This window comes from Medicago truncatula, chromosome 4 (genome assembly GCF_003473485.1).
Source record: "Medicago truncatula cultivar Jemalong A17 chromosome 4, MtrunA17r5.0-ANR, whole genome shotgun sequence".
NCBI classification, from domain to species: domain Eukaryota; kingdom Viridiplantae; phylum Streptophyta; class Magnoliopsida; order Fabales; family Fabaceae; genus Medicago; species Medicago truncatula.
In genome coordinates this window covers 2,761,544-2,786,830 of record NC_053045.1, presented here as the reverse complement: position 1 = coordinate 2,786,830, position 25,287 = coordinate 2,761,544, and the positions used below count along the sequence as shown (strand labels likewise).

Here is a 25,287-nt window from a genome sequence, read left to right as displayed (position 1 = left end):
AGGAGAGAGAGGGGAAAAAAAGAAGGCAAAAGGACAATATAAGTATAACAAATAGTCATCCAAAAGTTATCATAAAATGATTGTACAGATATTTTAGAACAACTTTTGCACAACTCTCATTATCTTATTATGTTCTTGTACTTTCTCTCTGCCTCTTTCTTTCACTCTTTTTTGTCAGTAAGAAGAGAGAAGAAGGTTAGCCATAAAAAATGGTTATAAAATTTAATATTCCTCATAAATAAATAATAGAACTCCACATGGAGAAATAGACCATGATACACCCACCAAACAATGATGCAAAGCAAAAGTAAGCACAGTAAAGAAATAAAGGAATGAGGGAAATAATAATCAAAAGACGAAATATTGTCAAGAAATTTACTTTGGAATAGTGAAGTACAACATCAGGACTGTGTCAACAGTTATTTTGGACATGCAGGAGAATACAAAATTCACTAAAGACATTGACACTTGACAGATGCCAAAGGTTATTCATAGTGATACACGTTTTAAATTACAAAATTCACTATTGACATTGACCCTTGACAGATGCCAATGGTTAATATTTGATGTATCCAAGTAGAATCTTCCACTTTTTCTTTTCTTTCTAATATTGAATGAATATCAGTATGCCCAAGAGCCTTAGCTCAATTGGCAGTCAAGTTTCTTTGGAGACAGCTTGAAGCTTAATATTAGTTGGGTCCAAAAACTGCAAAACTTTTGGTTAAATGCATTTCAAGATTGCACACAGTCATGCAGTTGATGCATTTCAAACTGTCCGATTCATGTAAAGCAGGTTTTGTTCTAAAATTTTTATTAAATCTAAAAATACGAACTTTAAATCTGGACCAGCCGATCTTTTATTCGGATTACCAGAAATGTACCGAGTGCAGTGGAATTGCCTTTCAACTAATCCAAGCCTGCCACTTTTATGTTCCTAGAAGCATTTGGACATCTAAAATATAATTGATCTGCATTTTCCATTTGTCTATTTGGAAAAACATTTCAAGATCGAACTTGTAAAGAAGTATACAATAGAATTATACAAACATAACTTGTATCCAAAGTTTCAAATGTTCTAATAAAAGCATTAATATTATATATTCCTAAAATAGTCAACAATTCTAACACCACGTTACATAACTCATTCTTATCAAAGCTGCATGACCAGAGGATCTGATTGGAATCCGTGAACAAAGGAACAATTCTTGTCAGACCCCAAAACATCTACTGCTGCATGTCAATGGATGTCCGGACATAAGATGTTAGAATCACACAAAAAAAAAAACATATAACTAATGTATAATCTCATCTACTTCAAAAGCAAATATAAACGAACAGCCAGGCACATAAGTTTGAAGAAATACAAAGAACGTGCATATCATTAAGCACAATAACTTCGAATTTTGAAAATAATGATTGAGAACAGAACATAACCTTGTTGAGTGTTGACAACAAATCAAACAACAAAAGCTCAAATGACAAAGATGTACAATCATAATTACGTAATAGAATAATGTATAATCTCATCCTCCATTACAAGGTTATTCGAGTAAGCTTTTGTTGTTAGCTTACTCTTTTGTATTCGAGTTTCATTCTTAGGCCAGCATGACTTGTAATGGAGGAGAATTCAAACATAACCTTGCAGTTCTCGAGGGACACTCCAGAATTTTATGGATTCCCGTAACTGACAACTATGCTACTGTTGGGATATAGATATAGGAGAATTAGTCAGTTACGTTAGTTATGTTTCTGTTTGTTAGTTGTCTGTCAATTTGTTTTCTGTTTCAGGGTAGTTGTAAATGATTCTTTTCCCAATCTTATGCAGATTGTTAGTTTTGATTGGTTTTACAACCAGTCTAGGAGAGCTTGCTCTCCTGTTATTTCCTATTTTTCAAATAAAAAGTATTCCTTCTTTGGGATCCAATTCCCGGGTTCCTAACAACTACAGTAAAAAAATTCAGTTCAGACAATTCATGCAATCCTTATTTGGTTCTCACATTCAGGGTCACAAGAATAACCCGGATTTGAATATCTTGATATCATCCTGATTCTGAAAGCTACAAAATTAGTAGAGTAAGTGCTCATTCATTTCAACTTATTTTCATGAAAAAAAAAACCTTCACTTTTGAGGAAAATAAAAGCACTTTTTAATAAATTTAGGTTGTTTGTTAAAAAACATTGATAGTATTTTTAAGATCAAATTTTGGACTATTTTGAGAAACTATTTGAGTAGTTACTTGAAAAAAGCTGCAACTATAATCACCTTTCAAACTTTATAGTTAAAAACTACCATAGCGACCCCAATAGTGGTGTAGTATAGAGGCCCCTAGGGCGCTATGTGAAACCCCATTGTGTTATGGTTTTGAGTAGTGGTTGTAGCACCACCGATAGCAATCAAATAGAAGCTGTAGTGGGTCAGTAGCTACTACATTAAAATTCCTGTAAAATTCTTCATTTTTGGACTTATTTTGTCATTTCATCCTAAAATAGTTGGTTTTTTACCCCCACTTATAGCTTTTTCCTACTCTTTTTTTTAGACTTCAGCCATTTCATCCTTAAATATGAATACAACAAAATAGGGGCATTTATTCTACTACAAATGGTTTCATATCTCCCCTCCTCACCTTGGAGATAGTGATTCCATTGAATCACTAGTCTTTATTTTATATGCTTAGATAAGCTATTTTAAGCGTTAGAGGCTATAACTTACATGCTTTATACAGGGTTTGAATATTGGTAGCAGTGCATTTCGCTTGTTAGTTATAGCCACCACTTATAAATAGATGGTGTATCTTATCCAATTTGAAACTTCTCAACACACACCCCTCACGCCCAAGACAAGACATCTGGAGCGTGATCCGAGATTCCCTGCACTCACTTCTCTCTATCTCTCTACGCATTTTTTTGAATTTCTTTTATTAATATAAAATCAAGGGCCATCATTCAAAGTAAACATTTCCAAGGGCTGTGACTGCAGCCAATCCTGGTCCATAGCGGGTAGCCCAATGGATCTTGAACAGGCTTTGATACCATCTTAAAATTTGGATTGGGTCTAACTCAATCCTTACAAATCCGGCTTGTAGGGTGAGAACTACCCACAACTTATATGCACATACCATATCTCATATAATGAGAGACTTCTCAACAATAACCAAACAAAAAATAACTTTTGGTTACCAAATAAAGATCCCTGAACAATATTTTTAGACAACTTTGAGATTACCGTTTTCAAAAGCTTAACCAAACGGAACCTTTTTTTTAATAAAGGAGGACCTAAGCCAACCAAACGGAACCTTAGTTTATGAAGTTTAAAATCTAAATTATTAAGTAGGGAAATTCCAGGCCATGTCTTTAGCTAGTTTGCTCATTAGCTTCTGATCTGTATGTTTCCTAGCATTTTTCTAATTCTCCATCAATCTGTAGGAAGATGTGGCTCCAATTCTTCTCTATGTCAGCTATGCAAAGTGTAATATCGTTCAAATTAAGCTGACTCCGACGGCTTTAAATATGCAAGTTTACAACAGCTGGGTATGCGGTCAGTCACAGTTAATATCCATATTTTCATAGCAACGTGTCTATAAGCCTTGACTTGACACATGTAAATTGTGAAGATTCAAAAGGTATGAAGCCACAACATATGCGGGTCTTCCCAGTCCCTGGCTCCCTGCGTTTCACAGGATTTTCAAAATGATAATGCTACTAATACTACCACCATTCATCCTTTCCCTATGTAACCCATTTAACTATTCAGGTACCCTAAAAACTCATTTTATTTACATAAACAAATAGTTAATTTGTAAAATTCAGATATCAAAGTTTTTGTTTACATTTGGAAAAGAAATCCCCATAGAGAAAAAGGAAAAAGAGTAATTACAGTAGAGAAATTCCTTCTGCAAAGAACTAACTCACTGAAAAGTGAAAAACTTGAAGACTTAACACCGCATGCTTTTTAAAAGGCGCAAGTTCACAAATAGTTTTTATTAATTAAGCGTATAAAGGCTTTTGGTTTGTGTCGGTCGATCACATGTTCGCAAATAGTTTTATTTAAATGATTTGTCATTAAATATGATATCTAGTAGAACATTGCAACTTTGTTAGACCTAGATAGCAAACCTCCTTTAGTAGAAAACACTTTTAGCATTTTCATAGGAGAACTATAGAATCATAACTGGAGGAATGGTGGAGCACTTCTGAAGTGGGTTTCAAGAAAGTAAAAAATGGTTATGGACAAAAATAAAAGTTTGGTTGTTATAAATCAAAATTTATCTTGCACTCAAAAGCAAGTTTGACCAAGAATAATAAAATGAAGCTGACAATTTTACACTACAAACTTGTTTTCCAAAAACGAATGTAAATATAAACTATTCCACCACCTCAAACTAAAATTTAGCCAGAATTAATTTTATGATATCAAGTTCTCATTCACAACCAATTACCAAATGCTCGCCCAAAGACACGTATCTAATATGATTTAAAGAGAATGTTGCTTGCTCAAAGACACGTATCTACTATGATATAAAGAGAATGTATTGTCAGTTTAAACCAATATTACACATGCATCCAATCCAATGATAATCACTATTCAGACATGTCAACCCAATCTTGTAACCGAATTTTAAAATTAATAATATGACGTCACAAAGTAATAGGTTCTCATTGGATGTTGGTCTGAAACTGATTTCCACAGCATATGACCTGAATCTCATCTAATATTTCCTGATGCTTAGTTTCTTCAAGTTTATTTTTCACAATCAACAGCACAAACACAAAACTCACAATGAGTAGCAAAAAGGCCAGTAAAGGATCCTAACAATAATGTGATCACATGAAATGTGCATCATCATGGTACATAACTCATTTTGATTCAATCATGTCTATCTTCATCTTTCCATGTACTTATTAATATCTATTTTCCATAACGTTTTCAATTTTCACACATCTTCCCTAATTTTCCTACACCGTTCTATCAAACAATTAAAAAAAAAAACAAAGAAACAAAAGAAAAACACAATACCTCATCTGGTAGGAATCATGCCAGTTTTCCTAGCATAAGCAAAGATCCCACCAGCCTCAATCACTGGACCAGCATCCCCAATCGGCTTCAACTGATACTCCTTTCCAGTCGTATGATTAATCAACCGATTCTCCTCAAGCTCGACCGTCACCACATCTCCCGTACGACACTCCTCACACAACCTCGTCTCTGACTCCAATGGATACACCTCACCAGTTGCCACTGAGTTTCGGAAAAAGATCCTTGCATACGATTCCGCCACAACAGCAGCAGCACCAGAAGCACCTAATATTAAATATGTAACAGTTAGTTACAATAATTAGCTACACTGGTAAGCTAAGTTACTTTTCTAATTGGTTATATATAAGCATCTTTGTATATATTTCAAACTAGTCTAGCTTAAGTGAATATTTATTTGGTTCTGTGTTGACAAAAATTAATTTTGAGTTAACGTGATTGGGTAAAATGATTTTATGTTTGTATACATATATGTAAAAGTGAGTTGAAGAACAAAAATTTGAGTCTTAAAATCAATTCTAGACTCAAAAGCTCCAATCTCTAGCTTCAAGCATAATCAATTCTGGAGGCAAAATCAGTTCTACTTAAAAGCAATCAAACATGTCAAAATCAATTTTACACTTCTAGAATCAATTTTGGTCCCTCTAAAAGTGAAACCAAACATACACTTAATCTAACTGTAACTAACTACTGTATCAAATACCTAACGCCACCGGCGCATGTTCACGAGATGATCCACATCCAAAATTAGCACCACCGATGATAATGGAGTATTTCGTTTTAGTTTCACCGGATTCAACAAATCGTACGCTGTACGAATCAGGAAGTCCGATTAAGGCAAACGAACCAAGCTTCTGATACTCATCAGGATTGGAAGGAACTAATGTAAGATGCTCAGCAGGGATGATTTGATCAGTGTCGATGTTATCACCGACGACATAGCAGAGACCGTGAAAAGATGAAGCAGCGGTGGTGGTAACGGGAGAAGGTGGCGCGTGGGCGCGTGTGATATGTGGAGAGGTGGTGGTGATAGTTTTGAAGGAGTTGGATTGAAATGAAGGAAATGAGAGATGAAACGACGTCGTTGAAGAAGAGAGTGAGAGTTTGTTAGAGGAAGTGAAGTTTAGGGTTTGTGGTATGGTTGTGATTGAAGATGAAAACGCCATCGTTTTGAGTTGTTCTGCTTCTGAAAGTGATTATCACTCTTTTTGGCGGCTGCTTATGCGTTCAGGTAATTTTTCATTACATTATATTTTTTATACAGCACTTAAACGACGACGTTTAGTGGTTGGTTTAGTAGCAGCCATCAATACAGCTTCCGTGTCAGTGTGACTCTTCTTGCATATGCATTTCTCACGTGTCTGAAAACATTAAGGGTAAATATGTTAATTCGCATGGTATTCGGTTTAAAATAGGGAGATTAGTCACTTTAGTCCTTAAATAAGAAATGAGTCTTCACTTTAGTCACTGAATGTAGATAAATTGCTAAATAGTCTCTGAATGTAGACTCTGTTAGTCAATTTAGTCCCTGAATGCAGACTCTGTTCGTCAATTTAGTCCCTGAATGTAGACTTTGTTAATCACTTTAGTCGCTGAAATTGACCAATAAAGTCTACATTCAGGGACTGTTTTGCAATTTCTCAGCATTCGGCGGCTAAAGTGACTACTCTTTTCTCATTCATGGACTAAAGTGACTAATTCCACGTTTAAAATATTAGCTAAATAACAAACAATTGATTTTTTATCTTTCTCATGAAGTAAATATGATTCTTAGATTATACCAAAAATAAAATATGACTTTTATAATCATACATTTCAATCATAAACAACAACATCAACTATATGTAGGACATCACTATCTTCATTATCCTTATTGTATTAAATATGATTTTTAAAGCGATACATGTTATGTGAAAATTAAAATTATAATGTTAGAAATATAAAGTGATTTTGTTTGGGTTGGAGAAATACAAAATAATTATAAATTTTAAAGTCATATATATCTTATATTGTATCTATTATCTATCAAATAACTAGTATTTTTTTTTTAAATAATCGTATAAAATATTGTAACGTTCTATTTTTGTTATAAAAAGTTATAAATTATATATTTTCTTAATTATTTTATATAAATTATATTAGCTACCACTTAAAATTTAGACGAGTAACATCAACATTAATTATTTATTGATCTCTAATGTATTTTCATCTATTCTTGTACTTTCTTTGTTTTACACACATACATAAAAGTCATATATATCTTGTATTGTATCTATTATCTATCAAATAATTAGTATTTTTTTTAAATATTGTAACGTTCTATTTTTGTTATAAAAAGTTATAAATAATCATTTTTGTACTTACTTCAAAACAGAATTCCGACAAAATCAAATTTGGTAAGAAGGAACGTGCTAAATCATAATGACAACCTGTGCGTTGGCGAGTGTGACACTGACGAGATGGTAGATCTTCTATTCATCGGTTGTGATACTTTTGGCAATGTTTGGTACTTAGTTTGTCGTTGGCTTGGCATTTCTTTTGTTTGTCCCGGGGACGTTAACGATCATTTTCTTCAGTTTAGTAATTTGGCGGGCACTCCGAGATCATCATACTTGTATCTTAAGGTTATATGGCTTGCTTCTACTTGGGCTATTTGGAAGAAAAGAAACAACCGCGTCTTCAAAAATACGGTAATAGATCCTAACACTATCTTGAAGAAAGTGAAGCTGAACTCCTTTTTATAGTTATCGTCGAACCATGCTACAATTTCTTTTGGTTTTCACGATTGATGGAGACACCCACTTCTTTGTATGGGTATTATGTAATCTTTTCTTTTTTCCGTTGCTCTTGGCACTATGTTGATTAGGTGTCTGCTGTTTGTATCAGATACTTTGTGATTTTACCACTATTAGCACATCTTGTACGGGATGAATCACATCTTGTTTGAGCAATATATCCTATTTTGATTTGTTAAAAAAAAAAACACACATACATAAAAGAAAAAGACATTTTTATGAATGCAATGGCACCAAAATTTGTTACTATCTAGAACATATTAAAAGTGGGCGATCATGAATCTAACCACCCTCCACCAATGCTAACATATTACTCTCCATCGTCTTTATTATAAGAAGAAAAATAAAATAAAAAACGTCAAAATAAATGTAATTAATAATTGTTATAACTTTATAAATATTTTTACAAATATCTTCTTATAAAAAATTGTGAAACATTAAATTATCTATCGGAGTGATATTAAAAAGACAATCATTAAAAAAGGATAAAAAATATTTTAAACAATAACTACACCTTAAAAATTATGACATTATTTTTATAAACATGACCAATTATTTTTTGACATGACCAATTTTTTTGAACTAGATGGAGTGTGTGTGTATATATTATAATTGGTATATTTAAATATAAATCTCTATTTTCACTTAATGTTTTTACCTTATGAAACAAAACACACATGAGGAAAGAGTGTTTTTGTCGGATCCGTTCCTCACGTGCTGCCAATTTTGTTACAATCCTAGAAAATTCGTCAAATAACACAATGACATTACATATGTAGGGGTCCAAGATAAAACTTGAAACACCCCACTTAATTAAAAAAGGAGTTTGGAGGTTTGGGGGTGCGGAAATTGAAGGAGTTTAATTTAGTTTTGTTAGGGAAATGGTGTTGGCGGATGTTGGTGGACAAGGGTGGTTTGTGGTATAGGGTTTTAGTTGCCAGGTATGGCGAATTAGGTGGCAGGTTGGAGGTTAGGGGCCGAAGAGTTTCTTGCTGGTGGTCGGAGGTGAGGCGATTTAGGGACAGGGTAGGTGATGGTGGTAGCGGGTGGTTTGAGGATCAGGTGATGAGGAGAGTTGGTGATGGGGTTGACACTTCATTTTGGTCTGATAGGTGGATAGGGGAGGCTCCTCTTTGTGTGCGGTTTAGGCGGTTGTTTGAGTTAACAGAGAATAAGTCTATGTCTGTGGCCGACTTGCTCTCTGTTGATTCGGAGCGGTGGGGGGAGGTGTGGAGGTGGAGACGTAGGTTATGGCAGTGGGAGGAGGAGTTGCTAGATGAGTGTAGGGCTTTACTTCTTGATGTTTCCTTGAATCCTAATGTTTCAGATAGCTGGGTGTGGCTTCCGGACCCATCTGGTGGATACACAGTTCGAGGTGCATATAGTTTGTTAATCTCTCAGGTGCCTCAGGTCGTCGATTATGCTCTGAATTTGGTGTGGCACAAACAGGTTCCCTTGAAGGTTTCCGTTTTTGTGTGGCGGCTCCTCCGTGATCGTTTACCAACAAGGACAAATTTGATTGCTAGACGGGTGTTGTCGCCAGACATGTCCTCGTGTGTTGGTGGATGTGGTCATCCTGAGTCGGCACGACATCTATTTTTATTGTGTGATACTTTTGGTTCTCTGTGGCATTTGGTGCGAGCTTGGATTGGTTGTTGTGGGGTGGACACCGATAATATATCAGATCATTTTTTCCAGTTCACTCATTTGACAGGTGGTGGTGCTGCTAGACGTTCTTTTATGCAACTAATATGGCTTCTATGTGCATGGGTTGTGTGGAATGAGCGTAACAACCGTTTGTTTAATCATGTTGTTACCCCCATCCCTTGTTTACTAGATAAGATTAAGCTGCTGTCTCTAGGTTGGTTGAAAGCTAAAAAAGCTACCTTTGTTTTTAGGACTCAGCAGTGGTGGTCAAGCCCTCTTGTTTGTTTAGGTATTGGCTAATGTTTTCTGTTGTGTTTTGTTTGTAACCGTTGTAACTCTTGGTTTATGAGGTAGTCTCTTCGGCACATCTTGTGCTTTTTGGGACTATCCTTTTTCGTATATAATTCCATTTTGGCTTGTCAAAAAAAAAAATTATTCACCTTGAAAATATGATTTCATAATTATTACATAATCATTAATTACTTAAAAAAGGACAAAAAAAAATAGTTCAACTAATATTTTAGAACCGTATGAAACATAAGAAAAATTTACCCAACACCTTAACAGTTATATTTTTAGCCCTACAAACCATAAAAAAATATCGATTTAAACCATTTACAAAATCACACGTTCATTCAACTCACCATATTTTTTTTATGTAATTTAAAATTATGGTTGACTCGTTCGGTTGCAATTAATCTGAATTAGTCATGTCACCGAGTGATTTTTGACTTTCCGAAGGTAGATTATGTCATATGCTGGAGTTGCAATCTCAATCTACTCTTTTACACCGGTGGTTAACTTTGTTTTTGTAATCATCTATCTATTCTTTTGAAATACAGCCTTAGTGGTATCGGTTCACAAATTATGTTATTGACAATTCGTATTCTTCGCACCTCGTGATAATTTGATTAATAAAATTTTATTTTGTTCCTTTGAAAAAAAATTGAAATTTAATCTTAAGTTGGCTTAATTGGATGATTAACTTAACCACAATTCACGAAAATGTTTTCTATCGTATGTGATAACTTCAGAAGAAAATAAACATGATTGGATGAGTGGGTGTAATTTTGAAAAGGACTAAAATTAGTATTTTTGAATGATTATGCCACACACCAGTTAGAAATGAAAGAAATGTTAGATATATAAGAGAGAAGATTCTTATATCTAATGTTAAAGGTTTTGAGTGGAGATGTAGTGTCTAAGTCTCTTAGGTTGTGTTTGGTTTGCAAAACAGTAAGTACTGTACATAACAACACAGTTATTTTGGTATTTTAGACAACTTGTACGTGAGACAAAAAGTTGTGATTTGGTCTGGTGAGGGACAAAAATATGAGTTTTTGTCATGTCCTTTGCCTCTAGTTTGTCCTGTACCTGAAACAGTTTTACAAATCAAACACGGGACAACTAGAGTTGTTATGTCATGTCCTTCATTTTTTAGCAAATCAAACGCACCCTCAATAGTTTAGAAGAACAAATAAGAATGTCTATTCCTTCAAAAAAAAAAACGTCTATATTTTCTTGCTTATTCGTTTTTGAATTAAATATGTTTTTAGTTTCTATAAATATATATTTTTTGGCCTAGTAGCCTAATGGCTAGAGCTCACACAATTAAATGTGGAGAAGTGGGGTGTTCGGGGTTCGAACCCCGACCCCTGCATAAATTATGCAATGTCCCTGCCAATTGAGCTAAGCTTTCGAGGACAGTTTCTATAAATATTTTAACTTTCCGTTTAAGTACTCTTTAGGTTTTTAATGAATATTTGTATTAATGTTTAGAATATTATAAGAATTTTTCAAAGAAATAGAATTTTTCAACAAAACATGATTTAAATATTCATTTTTAAGCCTCAAAAAACATAAAAATTCATATTTACTTCATTTTTCTATTTAAAAAATCTATCATTTTTAAAAAGATTCTTATAATATAATAAACATGATGACGAAAAAAAAATCAAAATTATTTTAAATGATAAAGATGAGTTGACTTAAAAATAGAAACTAAAAGTGATGATAAAAATTTTTTGAAGGACTAAAAATCGAAAAAAAAAATTAGGGAGACTAATATATTTATAGAGACCAAAAATATGTTTAACACTTTATTTGTCTAATATTTAGATTTTCACAAAATGGTAATGGTAATATGAAACAATGCCTCTCATCACCATTAGTGTGAGCACAAATTAGATAGAGAAGTAGAAAAAAAACAGGGTTACAATTGATGTGAATGTGCCTGGTTATTTTATATTGATATCTATGGATTGATCATGAGTCGAAATACGGTTAGAGCACTTATGTGTTTTGAAATTATATTGAATGCAATGCGGTGTAAACAATTAAACTATAAACCAACAATAGTTTGAGATTGCTAACATCACCCTTCAAAAAGTAAATTATTCGGGTTAGGGGAGCTAGATTTATTCATTAGTGATATGTATGATTACAAAAAAAACACTATGTCCTTGTTTGTTTTGACGTTATCTACTAAATTCTCACGTCCCTAAGTCATTTCAACGTGAATTTTAAGAAGTTATAAAATCCAACTTCTAGTAAACGTGCCGTGGGTGGGAGATCCACCACAATTCCAAACACATACTACATCGGTACAAAAGAATAAACAAGAAAAAAGAAACCAAGGAGTGCCTTCATAAAAAGTGGAAGTCACACTAGAACTTAAAGGTGATGAAAATTTAAATTAATAAGTAAAAAATGATGAACAAAGATCCAAAATCACAACTTGAATTAACAAAAGCACTCAGGAAGAAAGTAGCCTCTTCCCATGACAAACTCATCTTGTGAACCTTCCATAGGGCTTTGTATCAACTCTTTTCCGCTAAGACCTTGTGAGGTAAATTCAGCAAATCCTCTTCTACACAAAATTAGAGTTTGGTACAACCCTTTGAAAGCTCTCATAGCTGCAACCATCTTGTCAATGTTTCCAAAATATGTAGCCATATAAGAATCACTATTAATAGATATATAATAATAATAATCCAAAGCAGCTTATGTGTTTCCATGCATACTTTTGAAATCTTCTTCGTTGAGAAGACTAGACTTGATGAATATGTTGGTGTGAATATCGGTCTCAATCCTTCCATCTCCATCGGACCATCTCCAGCCGTGAGGGGACATTTCCTGCGCTGTCTCCAAATGCAGGCGTGGAAGCTTGAGGTTCATGGCTAACTCTCCAGTACATGGTTCTCTCTCCACTAGTGCTACTGCTGCCTCTTCGGATTTCATTTCGAAAGTTTTGGTGAGACGCAACACCTTGTTACAACCTTGACACAGAACAACTTTGCAAACAAAGGATATATGATAAGGTGGTAGAAAATCAAAGAAAAACAAAATTCAATTACATGTGTGAATCATAGGGGGTTGATGTTACACAGAAAACCTCATGGTAGCTCCAATTTTCTACGACGACCTTTTATTCTTTCTGGATGTTGAATAACATTCCTTCAATTTTGTTCTCTAATAATTCATGTGATATGCCTTCAAAATTGCTGAAGTTGTGTAGGCATTAGTCTCAAGAGAAACTGAATTACTTTGCTAGCATATAACAAGAAATATCATATTTGAGCAGCAGACCAAAAATTTTGTTTGGAGAAGCTCATGGCATACATTATTGCTGAAATAATTGGACTTCAAAAAAAGTCTTCGAAACGTTAGTGATACATTTAATCACAACAAAAGATTATGTTTAGGAACTTATTTTCTCATTTAATCTAGTAGTCACAACATTTCATTAAAAATTAACCAAATTTTAACCTTCAAAATTTGAAGTTAGTAGAACCAAATATGACTTAACTATAAAAAAAAAGTACTTGTTTAATACATCCTAAGAAATGAGTAAGTTGGGAAATTGCTATTTGCTATGCAGAATTCTTTGATAGGCATTGACCCCCTATTAATTAGTTGATGCTTAAAGGCCTATTTTGATCAGCTTATTTACTGAAATAAGTACTTGGTAGAGTGTTTAGAAGAGGTTATGGAAACAACATATAACATGTCCATATGCCTTAAAGATAGTTTGTGAAAACAACTTTTAGCATATATGAAAACAATTTGAATTTATTTTATCTTGTTTTAGATATAAATTATATAACACACTTATATAAAAAGCGCTTATACTATAAGCGCTTCATTAACTTGTTTACCCCAACAGAGCCTAAATAAAAGGAAGAATGTAGTTCTAAATTCTGAACATCGTTGAAGTGCAACATTCATCCAAACAGAAGGTAAAAGACTTTAGGTAATTATTGACATTCTAAACACATAAAGGCAGAATCCGAGTAAGAAGCTCAAGTCTAATAGACATAAGGTTGATATCAAAATCAGTTAAGAATAGAATCAAACCAATTCAGTTATGTGAAAATGTGATCGGTTGCACCTGAATCTACTATACATGCTTGACTACCTTTATTTGTACTACAAGAAAATACATGATTTATACCTCTAATCTGCTACTATTTCAATAGCTTGATGCACAAGTTTGTGTATCCTGCAAATCAGCATTTAACTTGTGCAAATTCATTTTCTGCAGCAGGTTGGTAAAAAAATCATGTATTCATTACTTGTGAGGAACATTCAGCTCTTTCTTCTTCTTCATTCCTGGCAACGGGTACCGTTTGAAAACCATTGCTACTGTTCGTGTTCTCATTACGTTCTTCTTCACGAATGACATTATTTGTAGCCGAAGTGTTGTCCTTTTAGCTTATATCCAAGAGGGAAACCATGCTTCTTAAAACAAGTTTCGATAGTGTGGCCAATTCCGCCACAGTAAAACTCAAATGAAATGCTAAGAATCATTTATCCAAAATAAATTATTACATCTCTTACACTATGCTATATCATATAATGTAGTTCATCAATCTTAAACATGTTTTTCCTTTTCTTTTAAAGGGCTATGAGTCATTATGCATTTAGTAGACTAAAGAGAAACTAAAAAATTCAGCATAAACAAATCAGGCATAAAAAGAGGGGTAATAGGAATGTGTTTTCTACTAAGCAACTCTTGGGAAGCTTCTGATTGAATAAACAACTTTAGATTGCATGGGAACATGCAAAACAAAACAAAACAAAACATTGCAGCAAATGAAATAAAAAAAAAAAAATCAAAGTTGGATAAATAATATCTATTAGAAGATAAATAAACATGACTATGTTGAGAAGTGAAACATCAAAAGTAGGGTTGAAACCTATGTATCACCAATAATTTGAAGGAAAAAAATCACATAATTCGGTGTAATTACACGTGTCGGTGCCATGCCGCGTGTCCGACATCAGGACACGCCTAATTCAAGGAGTATCCGTGCTTCATAGGTTGAAGCCCAAATTCTCATTCTTATGTCCATAACAATACATTATGCTAAGTGTTTAAACAAGTGAACCACCAAAATTTGTAAATAGACAAAAACAAACTCGAAATTAAAATACTGCAATAATTGACACGTTTACAATTTTAAGTAACTATCATTATCATCTAAGTTATTCTTCTCTGGAAATCTTGTAGATATGGTTAATAGATTCGCGATAGATGCAATAATACGAGAAATGATAATCTTGTAGAGTTTGGAAAGTTCCAACAATCGATCAATATCATCATCTCGCGCAAAATCAAAGACCATAGCCGAATCGGGATAAGTGAGGTTGAGTTCTTCGAGTAAAGGGAAACAATCAACAATAAAGAAGATTTTAGTCCTGCACATAAGATTCATTCGGTAAAAGGGAAAGTGGAGATTTGGGTAAGAATTGTGTAGAAGTCAACTCTTTTGGAGACGATGCTAAGATCGAGGGATGTGAGGTTAGGGAACCTTTGGAAGAGGTGATGGAGGGTATGATCATAGACTTTTAGGTCACGTAGGAGACAGTTGGAGATGGAGAGAAAATGTTTGGAGACTAGCGAGAGAGATTTGAAGTAGTGGCTTTTGTTGTCGTTGAGGAATTTGAAGATGTGTTCCCATAACTCCTCTGGTAAATCTGAACTCACTTCTTTTTTTGTTGTTGCTGCCGCCATTGTTACGGACTCGCTCTCTCACCCAACTCATTCATTCACTCCCATGATTTTAAATATAATAAGGAAAATGTGCCAAAGAAGATTTACCCAAAAAAAAAAAAATATCTAGGGCACATTCTTCTTTGTCAAAATGTGTCCTAGCTTTTAAATATAATAAGGAAAATGTTAGATATCAAGAATGATTTTATAAGAAAGATTCAAAAATGACATAGCACAATAATCACCTTTAGATTTCAGTCTCATTTATTAATCTTTCATAAAAAAAAAATACATAACACCCACCACTCCATGATTTCCGGCCAGACTGAGATTTTATTGATTAACATTAATTTCATGATTATTTCTTGATAAAATCTAAGGGTGATTATTCTGCCATTTCATTCTTGAAATTTTCTTGATAAAATCTTTCTTGATATATAGCATTGCTCATATAATAAATATCTCAAATCCTATAATTTTTTTCATTGTTTTGATCCAAATGTTTCTCGGATTTTTTTTTACAAAAACAAAACGATATTTATTCATTAAAATCGATGGAGTACACCATTCAACGCCGCTAAAAAAATAAAGAATGAATTTGCGAACAAACTCACAACACCCCATTTAATAGCATATAACAATACCCATGCTCCAGATCTGCAACGTTGACGCCCAATTCTTTGATTGAATAATCGAATCTTTCAATATGAATCAAATAAACACCGCAACAAGACGGGAAATCAAACTACGCCGCACAAGACGACGAACAACACACCACCACACTCATGACGAAATCACGAAGAAAAAAACCTAGATCTATGTGAAAATCACTTATTTAGATTGAAATAGACTATAAAAAGATGATGATGAGTTATTTCAGGTCAAAAATCAACCCAAAATCACCCCTCAATAAAGAAACTAGAAGAGAAAACCTAGAGAGAAAAAACTAGGGCCGGCTTGTTGGAGAGAGAAAGAGGTTTCTCGAACTTTTGGTTGATGTTGTTTTTAAATAAATAAACTCATTATTTCTATAAAAAAAATTGAATTATTTTTTTCAACAGCACATTGTAAAAATTTATATTGTGGAAGTTTAATTCTCTTTTAACAAGGAATGAATTAAATATGAATTTATAAATTCTTAGTGTTTAAAAATTTATATTTAATTTATTTTTTATTAAAAAGAAATTATAAATTTTTTACATAGATTGTTATGATATTGTGAATGATAAAATTTTATTTAAAAGATATCAAGAGGATGCATGAGTTACGTTAAAACCATATACCAAAATAAAGCTCCAACGAATATAGGGCTAAAAGGTTGTTCACCCTCGAGAAGACTAAGTAATCTCACTGTTTACTTTCTAGGCTTTCATATTTTAAAGGGGTGTTTGTTTGATGGATTGCAAATTTATTCCCAGAAATGTGACATTGAAAATCCTTGGTTCCCATGTTTATTTCAAGTTTTCATAAATTATGCCTACGTACGTTTTATTCCCAGGAATAAAATTTACACATGACTTTTCCACTTGTTATTCCCATGTTAAAGTATGAGAATCTTTTATTCTCATGGGAATAAGAGGTAACCACTCATAACTTCTCACTCTCACACTACTTTAACTCTTTTTTTTAAATTAGGGTTAAATATGTTTTTTGTTTCTATAAATATGTCAACTTTTCGTTTTAGTCCCTCTAAAAAATTTCTTCAACTTCTAGTCCTACAAAATTTTCCATCTTCACTTTTGGTCCCTTCTTTAAAGTAAACTCGTATGTAGAATTCATATTTTTTTGGCTTATTCAATCACTCGGTCCCTTAACTTAATTGATTGTCTCAATTTGGCGTTTGTTTTTGGGAAACACAAATTATTCCTAGGAATAACATACCCGGGAATGAAAATATGAAAATTTGATTCTTGGGTATTTGTTAAAAAAAGTGTTTGGCAAATAACTTGACATTCCTGAAAAAATTGGAAGTTACAATTTTTTTTTTTAAATCTGAGAATAAATTTATGGGAATAATGGAAGTTATGGGAAGTTACTCTATTCCCAAGAACCCTTATACCTAGGAATATTTTTTTCTCAACCTCATAACAAACATGGGTATAATCATTCCCTAGCCATGTATTCCCGGGAATGTTATAGGGAATGATTATACCCATGTTTTGCTTTCTTATTAGTTTTAGTTATTTGTTGTTAATTTCTCTCCAAAAAAAAAAAAACTTATATTGGGAATGCATTGGAATCAGTTATGGTTTTGAACAACATATGCAGTATGCTATAGAATAGACATTACCTGTGCCTAAGTTGTCCAATAAAACTTTTGCCTTTTGGCCTCTTCAAACGAAAAAATAAAAGAAATCGTAAAGCTATAGCATACTGCATATGTTGTTCAATAAAACTTTTACCCTCGGGAAGAATCGGAAGAGAGTGGTCGCAAAGCTAGTCCATTCTTTGTTCTTATTATTTTTATTACTGCATTATGTTACTTCACAGCATATGCAATAAAATTGTGCATCAAGGACTGCTCCAGAAATTTTCTTTTCAACATAGGAACCCAGGTATATCCATATAATCATCCGCGGTTATCAAAAAATTATCCATGTGCAACATTTCAAAAGATAGATTTTTTTGGGGACTTCCTTTGTCTTTCTAGATGTCATACACCACACACCACATCTTTACTCACATGTATAAAAGAGAAATCTTTAAGAAGTTTAAGCATTTTTTCAGAAGACTCTGCAATGCCGTATAGCATAATGAGGAATGCCAACAGCGAATCAGCGATGTGTTTACATCAGAATTTATATTCCTACAACCCACTTGGGTTGGCCTAGTGGTATTAATTGGCTTGGGACCTGGGAGTGTGCTCCTCCTCCATGTCTCAGGTTCGATTCTCTCTGGTGCCAATTTAGATAAATTTGCCTCCTCAATGCTTGATCTTAAATGTAACAAGCATCATTAGCAAATGTAACACTGCAACCTGCTGAAATAAATTGTCATAGTCTCGTATCAGTACTCAAATAGTATCCAATGTGCTCATGATTGTTATAGACTTGAACTTGAATTTTGTTTTACTTCCGATTTGCATCTAAGGAGCCGATTTAAAGACTCTTACATCAGTTTTACTTTGTACGCTCTTCGAGCTTAAAAGCATAGTAGTATTATGTTGTCTAATGTCTAGCTGTATTGAAAAGTATAATTGTGAAGTTATTGAATACAAATGAAGAAACCATAACATTACTCCAAGTAGTGGTAAAAAATGTTGGAAAAATTCTTTGAATTTCTTTTATCCTGCTGGACAAAAAGAATATCAACAAAAGCTCTTTTAGGACTCAAAACTTTCACTTATAAGCTTTCAAATGATACATGAAAAGTAAACTCGGCTACCTAGCTTTATTCAAAAACTAAATTTATTGCAGAAAATAAAAGAAAAAGCTCAAAGTTGGATAACTCAATACATAAGTTTGCTTTGCAGTAGCAACCAAATCGAAAATCAAATTCTGATTCAATAATAAATATATTACATCACTATGAAGTATCGTCATCTAAATAGATATTCCTTTGCTTCATTAAAACCAATCAGTCACGACCACATCTCGAAGAAGGTTACAGTTCTTGCAGAGAGAGTTAACATATTGGCGATCGATGAAATTACCTGATAAATTAATTTTGCGGAGTTTGGGAAGTGCCAACAACCGATCATCATCATCTAGCTCAAAATCATAGCTAGTAGCAATAACAGGATGGCTAAGGTTGAGTTCTTCGAGTAAAGGGAAACAATCAGCAAGGAAGAATAGATCATTCTTGCGGATTTTATTAATTCGGTAACAAGTGAGAGATGTCAAATTTTTCATATTTTTGGAGAAAGCTCGCAACCCATCTGTAGGAATATTGCTATAGCAATGGAAGAAAGTAAGCGATTTGATGTCTACAGGGAAAGTGGATATATTAGTAAGAAGCTCGTCGAGGTCACTTTCTGTAGAGAAGCCCGTGATGTTGAGGGATGTGATATTAGGGAACCTGTCGAAGAGGCGAGGAATGAAAGGGATGGTTTTATCGGAGATTGTGATGGAGAACCGTAGACGGTTGGTGATGGACAAAAACTGTTTGGATACGAGGGAGAGAGGTTCCCAGTAATGGTTGTTGTCGCCATCGTCAACTAACTTGAAGATACACTCCCACCACTCCTCTGGTAAGAATGAACATGTTTCCGCCATTGTTTGTGGAATATTGGATGTCAATAACTATGACAATGATGATGCCACATTTTTTCTCTTTGTTTCTGTCACCATTAGTTTTGGAACATTTCGTTTATAATGATGCTGCTGCCGGCGCCATTGTTATTTATATTAGTAATAGTAATTATATTTCTAAATTATTTTATAGTAGTTATATAGTATATGCAAATATACCATACAAGAACATTCTAACCTTTTGTAGAAGAATAAATAAAAACGTTCTGCTCAATATCAACTACGAGGCATCATACATTCACACATATATATTAACCATTTATTTTAAAATGTAAAATGAATATTATTAACCATTCACTTTAAAATCCTCTTCAAAAAAAACCATTCACTTTAAAATGTAAAATGAATATTATTAATCATTGATTAACAAATTACAAGTTAACATTGTAACCATATCAAAAAGACATCTCTTGATTTTTTCAATTTACATTTTCCCCACTTTAGAGGAGTCAATCTCTTATTTTGTTCTCCAACTCCTCCGGTTAAAGGGGTTGAGCTGGAAATTCAAATGGATCTACTACTTTTAACTTTGAGAATTAATAATGCAATGAGATAAGGTGATAAACATTACATTGATTATTAAAGCTCTCACAGAAAATATTAGCTTTGCTATTAGAGTTTTGGAAACAAGGAACTACTTTCTGTTTAGATTTAACATATGCAATGAATGAACTGAAATTGTACACTGAGCTACATAATGCATATTTCTAAATAATCCTACAAATTCTTTATTCAGAACAATCAATCACATTGAACACTCATAAAGAAACGGTTTGTTTGGGAGAGTGGCCATCAACCTCAAGTCGAAGAAGCCATGTCAATTCACCGTGATATAAAAAAGCTGCAATAAATAGCTTCTAACTCAACATGCGTTCACCATTCCCCAAACGCCAAAACAAACACATAAAATCAGCTGGTTACATATGGTTATGCTTGCATTATCACCAACAAAATTTGGCAAGTTCCAAGACACGGACCTGTTGCATTTCATGTCTCAGAATTCACCATATTCTGTTGCGACCCGCAATGTAAGCATCCCCTATGTCTACAACTCATTCCATGTATATTTTGTATTTGATTATTGGAAATTGCCTTCTCTTTGTTTAGATTTAACAAATGAAATGAAAGAAGTAATCGTGCACACAAAGCTGCATTGTACACTTATTAAAAATTCTGTCGTGTCAAATCAGGTGCTATGAATATCGTCAACCAACACATTCTCATTCACAAATAGTATGTCAAAAAAATTTGCTGCATATTTTCCAATGGCTAGCCTAAGATCAAGAAGTCTAGTATTCCTGTGGTTGAAATTGCCTTTAACAGTAAGCAGAAGTATTCCTAGCTACCTACCTGTTTTGTAAGATTCAAGCATCCTAGCATGTTACATCAAGGATGCATACGCTGACACATGTATGCCATTCTCAATTTTCAAATCATTTAGAAATGTTTTGCCTTCCGAACATGCTTTAGATTAAAGGTACGAATTAATTCTCTGACATCCCTTCTAATGGAAAAGAATGCTGAGACTAGAGCAAACACAATGGTTGGATAGATTCGGATACCCTTTGCATGACTGAAACCAGATTCTATCATGATGAGTTCTCTAATCAGACCCCACATAAGAAGAAGTATTCCAAAAAGTCCCATTCTTCCTGGTTTTAACAGACCCAAGATTGCTCCTCCTACAGCCAAATAGCTTCCTGCAAGAACCTGCAGGAAAAACCCAACTTAAAAAATGAGTGTCAAAGCTAAACCCTTCAGAAGGTTCATTTACCGATACAATTTGAGGTGGTGTTGTCAATTGCAGATTGCAAAAAATATCAGTTTGTTAAAATTCTGCTATGCGACAGTGCTATAGAGATGCTATTTGGCAAAATTTTGTATTAAATAGCATAATGCAGAAGAATATCAATTTGTTCGCTACACTATAACGCTATAGACTTGACGTAACCGTTATGTTAAGCCATTGTTTTTCTTTTCAGTTAGTAAGCAACCTCTAGGCGTTGGAGTTCTGATACGGCAGAGATTGTCCTTGTATTGAAATTGTGCAACAGGTTTCTGTAACTTGGGATTGTTTTCAGCTTGAAAATAGCCTTTGCAACGGATCCTGGGTAGATAAGAGCTTTCACTATGAAAAGTGGAAACACCTCACTTGCAATCAATTGAGAACATGTCAATTCTAACGGTGTCTTGCAGATTCCCCTTCTGCATGGAACGCTGAAAGAAATGGAGCCTTTGTTAGTATCAATTAGCACTACAATACAGTTATACAAAGAGCATTGTTTTGATTCTTTTAAATTATAACTGAAATGGAAATTGAAAGTATTAAATCAGAACTTCATTTCAAGCTTTTCCTGTTAGTTATTGCAAGCTTTTGGTGTTAGTTATTGCAAGAAACACAAATTTTTTTTTTTTGGATACAAAGAGCGCCAAAACCAACTAGACGTGGAGTAGAAACTCCAATAACATCAACAAAGATCAAATGACTAATCTGACTCAGACATAACTCAAACACTTGTAAAGCATCGTCGCTGTCACAACTCATATTAGTTAGAGCGTCCGCACAACAATTTGCTTCTCGATACAAATGACAAATTTTGATCTCCCACTCCATCTCAAGTAAACTGTGATTCCCCACCTCATTATTAGACTTGCCACCCTTCATACTCTTCACGACTGCTACCGAATGAATACAAAGCTCCACCACCCGGAAACCTCTCATTCAGGCCATATTCAATCCATCGAACACCCCCCACAATTCTGCAAGAGAGGCACTACACGCTCCAAGATATTTAGCAAAACCACAAATCCAATTACCGTCTACTAGCACCATCCGTATTTAATTTTACCCACCCAATAGGAGGTGGAGTCAACTAATGAAACTTTGATGTTTAATGGCATCATGTAATAAGCAGTTCTACTGCTCTGTATCAGTATAGTTTCTCACTCTCTGCTGCCCTAATATCCACGGATTAGCAGGCCTAAGAAAGTGCAAAGACTGCAACTCTTTGTTTCTCCATGACCAAAGACTGCAAAAGCTCAATAATTCTTCCAACCTATATTCGATTTTCCAACACGAGAACTAGATAAATTAAACTCAATCCAATGCACCAGGTCCACACTAAATAACCAATTTCTAACTTCCAATCGGATGACATTAATCCATAACTCCATAGCATTGAGACACTTGCGCAAGACACGTAATATGCTTTCCACTTCAATTTCACAATTCACACACCAAGGATTACCAATTTTCATTTTACTTCTCTAAAAGTTGGTCATCAAAAGAATTTCACTCTTTCTTGAACCTTAAGATGCCAAATTTTAGACCAAGCTCATGATTTGTATCAGTATTGAATCTGCAGAGGCTATGATAAGCTGCAGACACTGAAAATTCTCCAGGAATATCACCCGGCCAACATCTAACATCATCCCCTCCATCTCTACTAGGTGGAACAATAGCTATGATTTCTGCACCATATGCATAGGCAGACAATCACTCATCGTCAACAAATTCCACTCCCCGTTGTCGTCAACTAGATCAACAACTCTATCATTACGCAAATCACTTGAATGTCAACCTCCAAATCAGCTACACAAAGATTACGAGCTATCCAATTTGAAGTCCACACATCAATTGTTTCACCATTACCAACTATCCAAAAATCCAAAACTAGACATACTAGGCCATAACTTAACCAACTTGAAAACACACATTTACTAACACATAACATTTGTTTGACCAAAAAATTTATCGCACGAGAAAAATTGTATCCTCAGAACTACAGGCGAATGTACGGTCCGCATAGGTCTTTTACTAGTTAGTATATGAACCTGATCCAGTTACACTGCAATTATTAACCCAATTATTGTCATAATTTAATTTTCTACAATTCACTTTGATTGTATGATACATTGGAGTTTGAATCCCTTGCCAGATTTTAGTTACCTCTCAATCAAACTATAAATTACCGATACTATTTTAGTGGTACACTATCAGTGTCAGACACCTAAATATCTTCAATTAAAAAAATAATTCTTGAAAATATTATCGGTATCAACGTGTCTGGTGTCCTTGTCTATATCGGCGCTTCACAACTTGATTAACACTAATTTGCAGAATATTAAATTACGGAATACTCCTTAAAATGAAGAACAAAAGAAACAGAACGTAAACCCTTCAAAAATAATAAGTAAAACAGAAGGTAAATGTTATAGCAATGATTAACCCTAATTTGAAGAACATATTAAATTGAAAATGTATAATGTAATAATAGTAATAATCATATCATATAAAAACAAAAAGAAGGAACAATAAAGTCACCTTTATTAAAGAAAAAAGGGTGAAAGAGAAAAGATGATGAATACCTGAAAATGGGGATTTGAAAAATGATGATAAAGAAATAAGCTGAAAAAGCAATGGTGGAAATGAGCTTAGCCAATCGTGTTGAAGAACCCATTGAATTGAAATTGAAGCTTTTCTTTCTTTTTGAATAATAAAATCAAAAAATGGAGCTGAGAGAAAACGAAATGTAACAAGTTTTGACGAGTTCAATTTCAATTTTTCAGTAAGTAAATGTAAAATCCCTTTCAAGATTTTTTACATTATTATTTTATGTATGATTTATTACTAAAACTCTAAAATGGTGATTAAGAAGAGACTAATCCGGGTAATTATCCCTGTAACAAAGAGTTTTGGTTTTTCCGCAATGGTAGTTTGGCGTTATTGGACCACACCAAACTCTAGTGAAAATATTTGGAGCCAATTTTCCCTCCTTATTTTTTTTTTGTTCTAATGTTTGATGCTAAATATAAAAAAAATTTCAGTAGTTTTTCTCCACCCTAAGGGGAAAAAAAAGTGGTCTTTAAACGAAGTTGCAAATACAATTTAAAATTCGTAAACATAACTCTATCATTTTAAAATCAAATTTGAGTGAAGATGTCTTGTTTAACAATATTCATCCTATTAATTTTAACGAAGGACAATTGAAAATTGGATATAGCATCTTCTAGTTGACCAAACTCGTTTGGCTATGGAGATAATTTTTAACAATACTCCCTCCGTCCCTAATCATAAGACCCTTTTGAGAAATTTTTTTGTCCCTTTTTATAAGACCTTTTTGTTATTTCCAACTACATTAATTATTTCTTTACATACATGCCCCTATTTATTATACATATTTTTCTTCAATCAGCAATAAATAGCATATGGAAAACATAAACTAACTCTCTCTCTCTTAAGGATAAAATTGTAAAAACAATAGTGATTACAAACAACTTTAATACAAATATCAACTTTCTTAATTCCCGTGATTTTAGCAAAAGGGCCTTATAATTAGGGACGGAGGGAGTAGTATATTTTGAACTAACTTTTTTAAAAATAAGAATAAAAAATCATATAAATCATACTAAATTTATGTAAGACTCCTATGATTTAGCCGACTCAGTTACTTTTTAACTAATCAAAGTGAATGCGTTAAAAATGTGTGTTAGTGACTTTTTGTTAGCGCACGATTTTTTTATACGGAAATGAAAAGAATAACAAAAACTAAGGCAAGGCTATAGAGA

The 25,287-nt window shown here is 33.6% G+C and overlaps 3 protein-coding genes across 4 annotated transcripts; all 3 read right to left on the bottom strand.

Moving 5' to 3' along the window:
- Nucleotides 1–943: 943 nt before the first annotated feature.
- On the bottom strand, nucleotides 944–6,292 carry LOC25491331 (3-isopropylmalate dehydratase small subunit 1). 2 transcript variants are annotated; one of them, XM_024782109.2, is made up of 3 exons: nucleotides 5,736–6,292; nucleotides 5,015–5,299; nucleotides 944–1,230 (listed from the first exon to the last, which is right to left on the bottom strand). In XM_024782109.2, exons 1-2 carry the CDS (start codon nucleotides 6,196–6,198, stop codon nucleotides 5,016–5,018), a joined length of 747 nt encoding a protein of 248 aa, XP_024637877.1. In that variant the 5' UTR covers nucleotides 6,199–6,292; the 3' UTR covers nucleotides 944–1,230; nucleotide 5,015. The 2 variants fall into 2 exon arrangements, with proteins under 2 accessions (XP_024637877.1, XP_013454677.1); XM_013599223.3 differs by having other exon boundaries at nucleotides 952–1,227.
- A 12,743-nt stretch (nucleotides 6,293–19,035) lies between these two features.
- On the bottom strand, nucleotides 19,036–19,683 carry LOC25491328 (uncharacterized). The gene has a single exon (XM_013599220.3). It carries the CDS (start codon nucleotides 19,681–19,683, stop codon nucleotides 19,036–19,038), a length of 648 nt encoding a protein of 215 aa, XP_013454674.3.
- Nucleotides 19,684–20,841: 1,158 nt separating this feature from the next.
- On the bottom strand, nucleotides 20,842–24,334 carry LOC25491327 (uncharacterized). Its single transcript, XM_024781586.2, has 3 exons — nucleotides 24,088–24,334; nucleotides 21,714–21,936; nucleotides 20,842–21,429 (listed from the first exon to the last, which is right to left on the bottom strand). Exons 1-3 carry the CDS (start codon nucleotides 24,177–24,179, stop codon nucleotides 21,157–21,159), a joined length of 588 nt encoding a protein of 195 aa, XP_024637354.1. The 5' UTR covers nucleotides 24,180–24,334; the 3' UTR covers nucleotides 20,842–21,156.
- Between the last annotated feature and the right edge of the window lie 953 nt (nucleotides 24,335–25,287).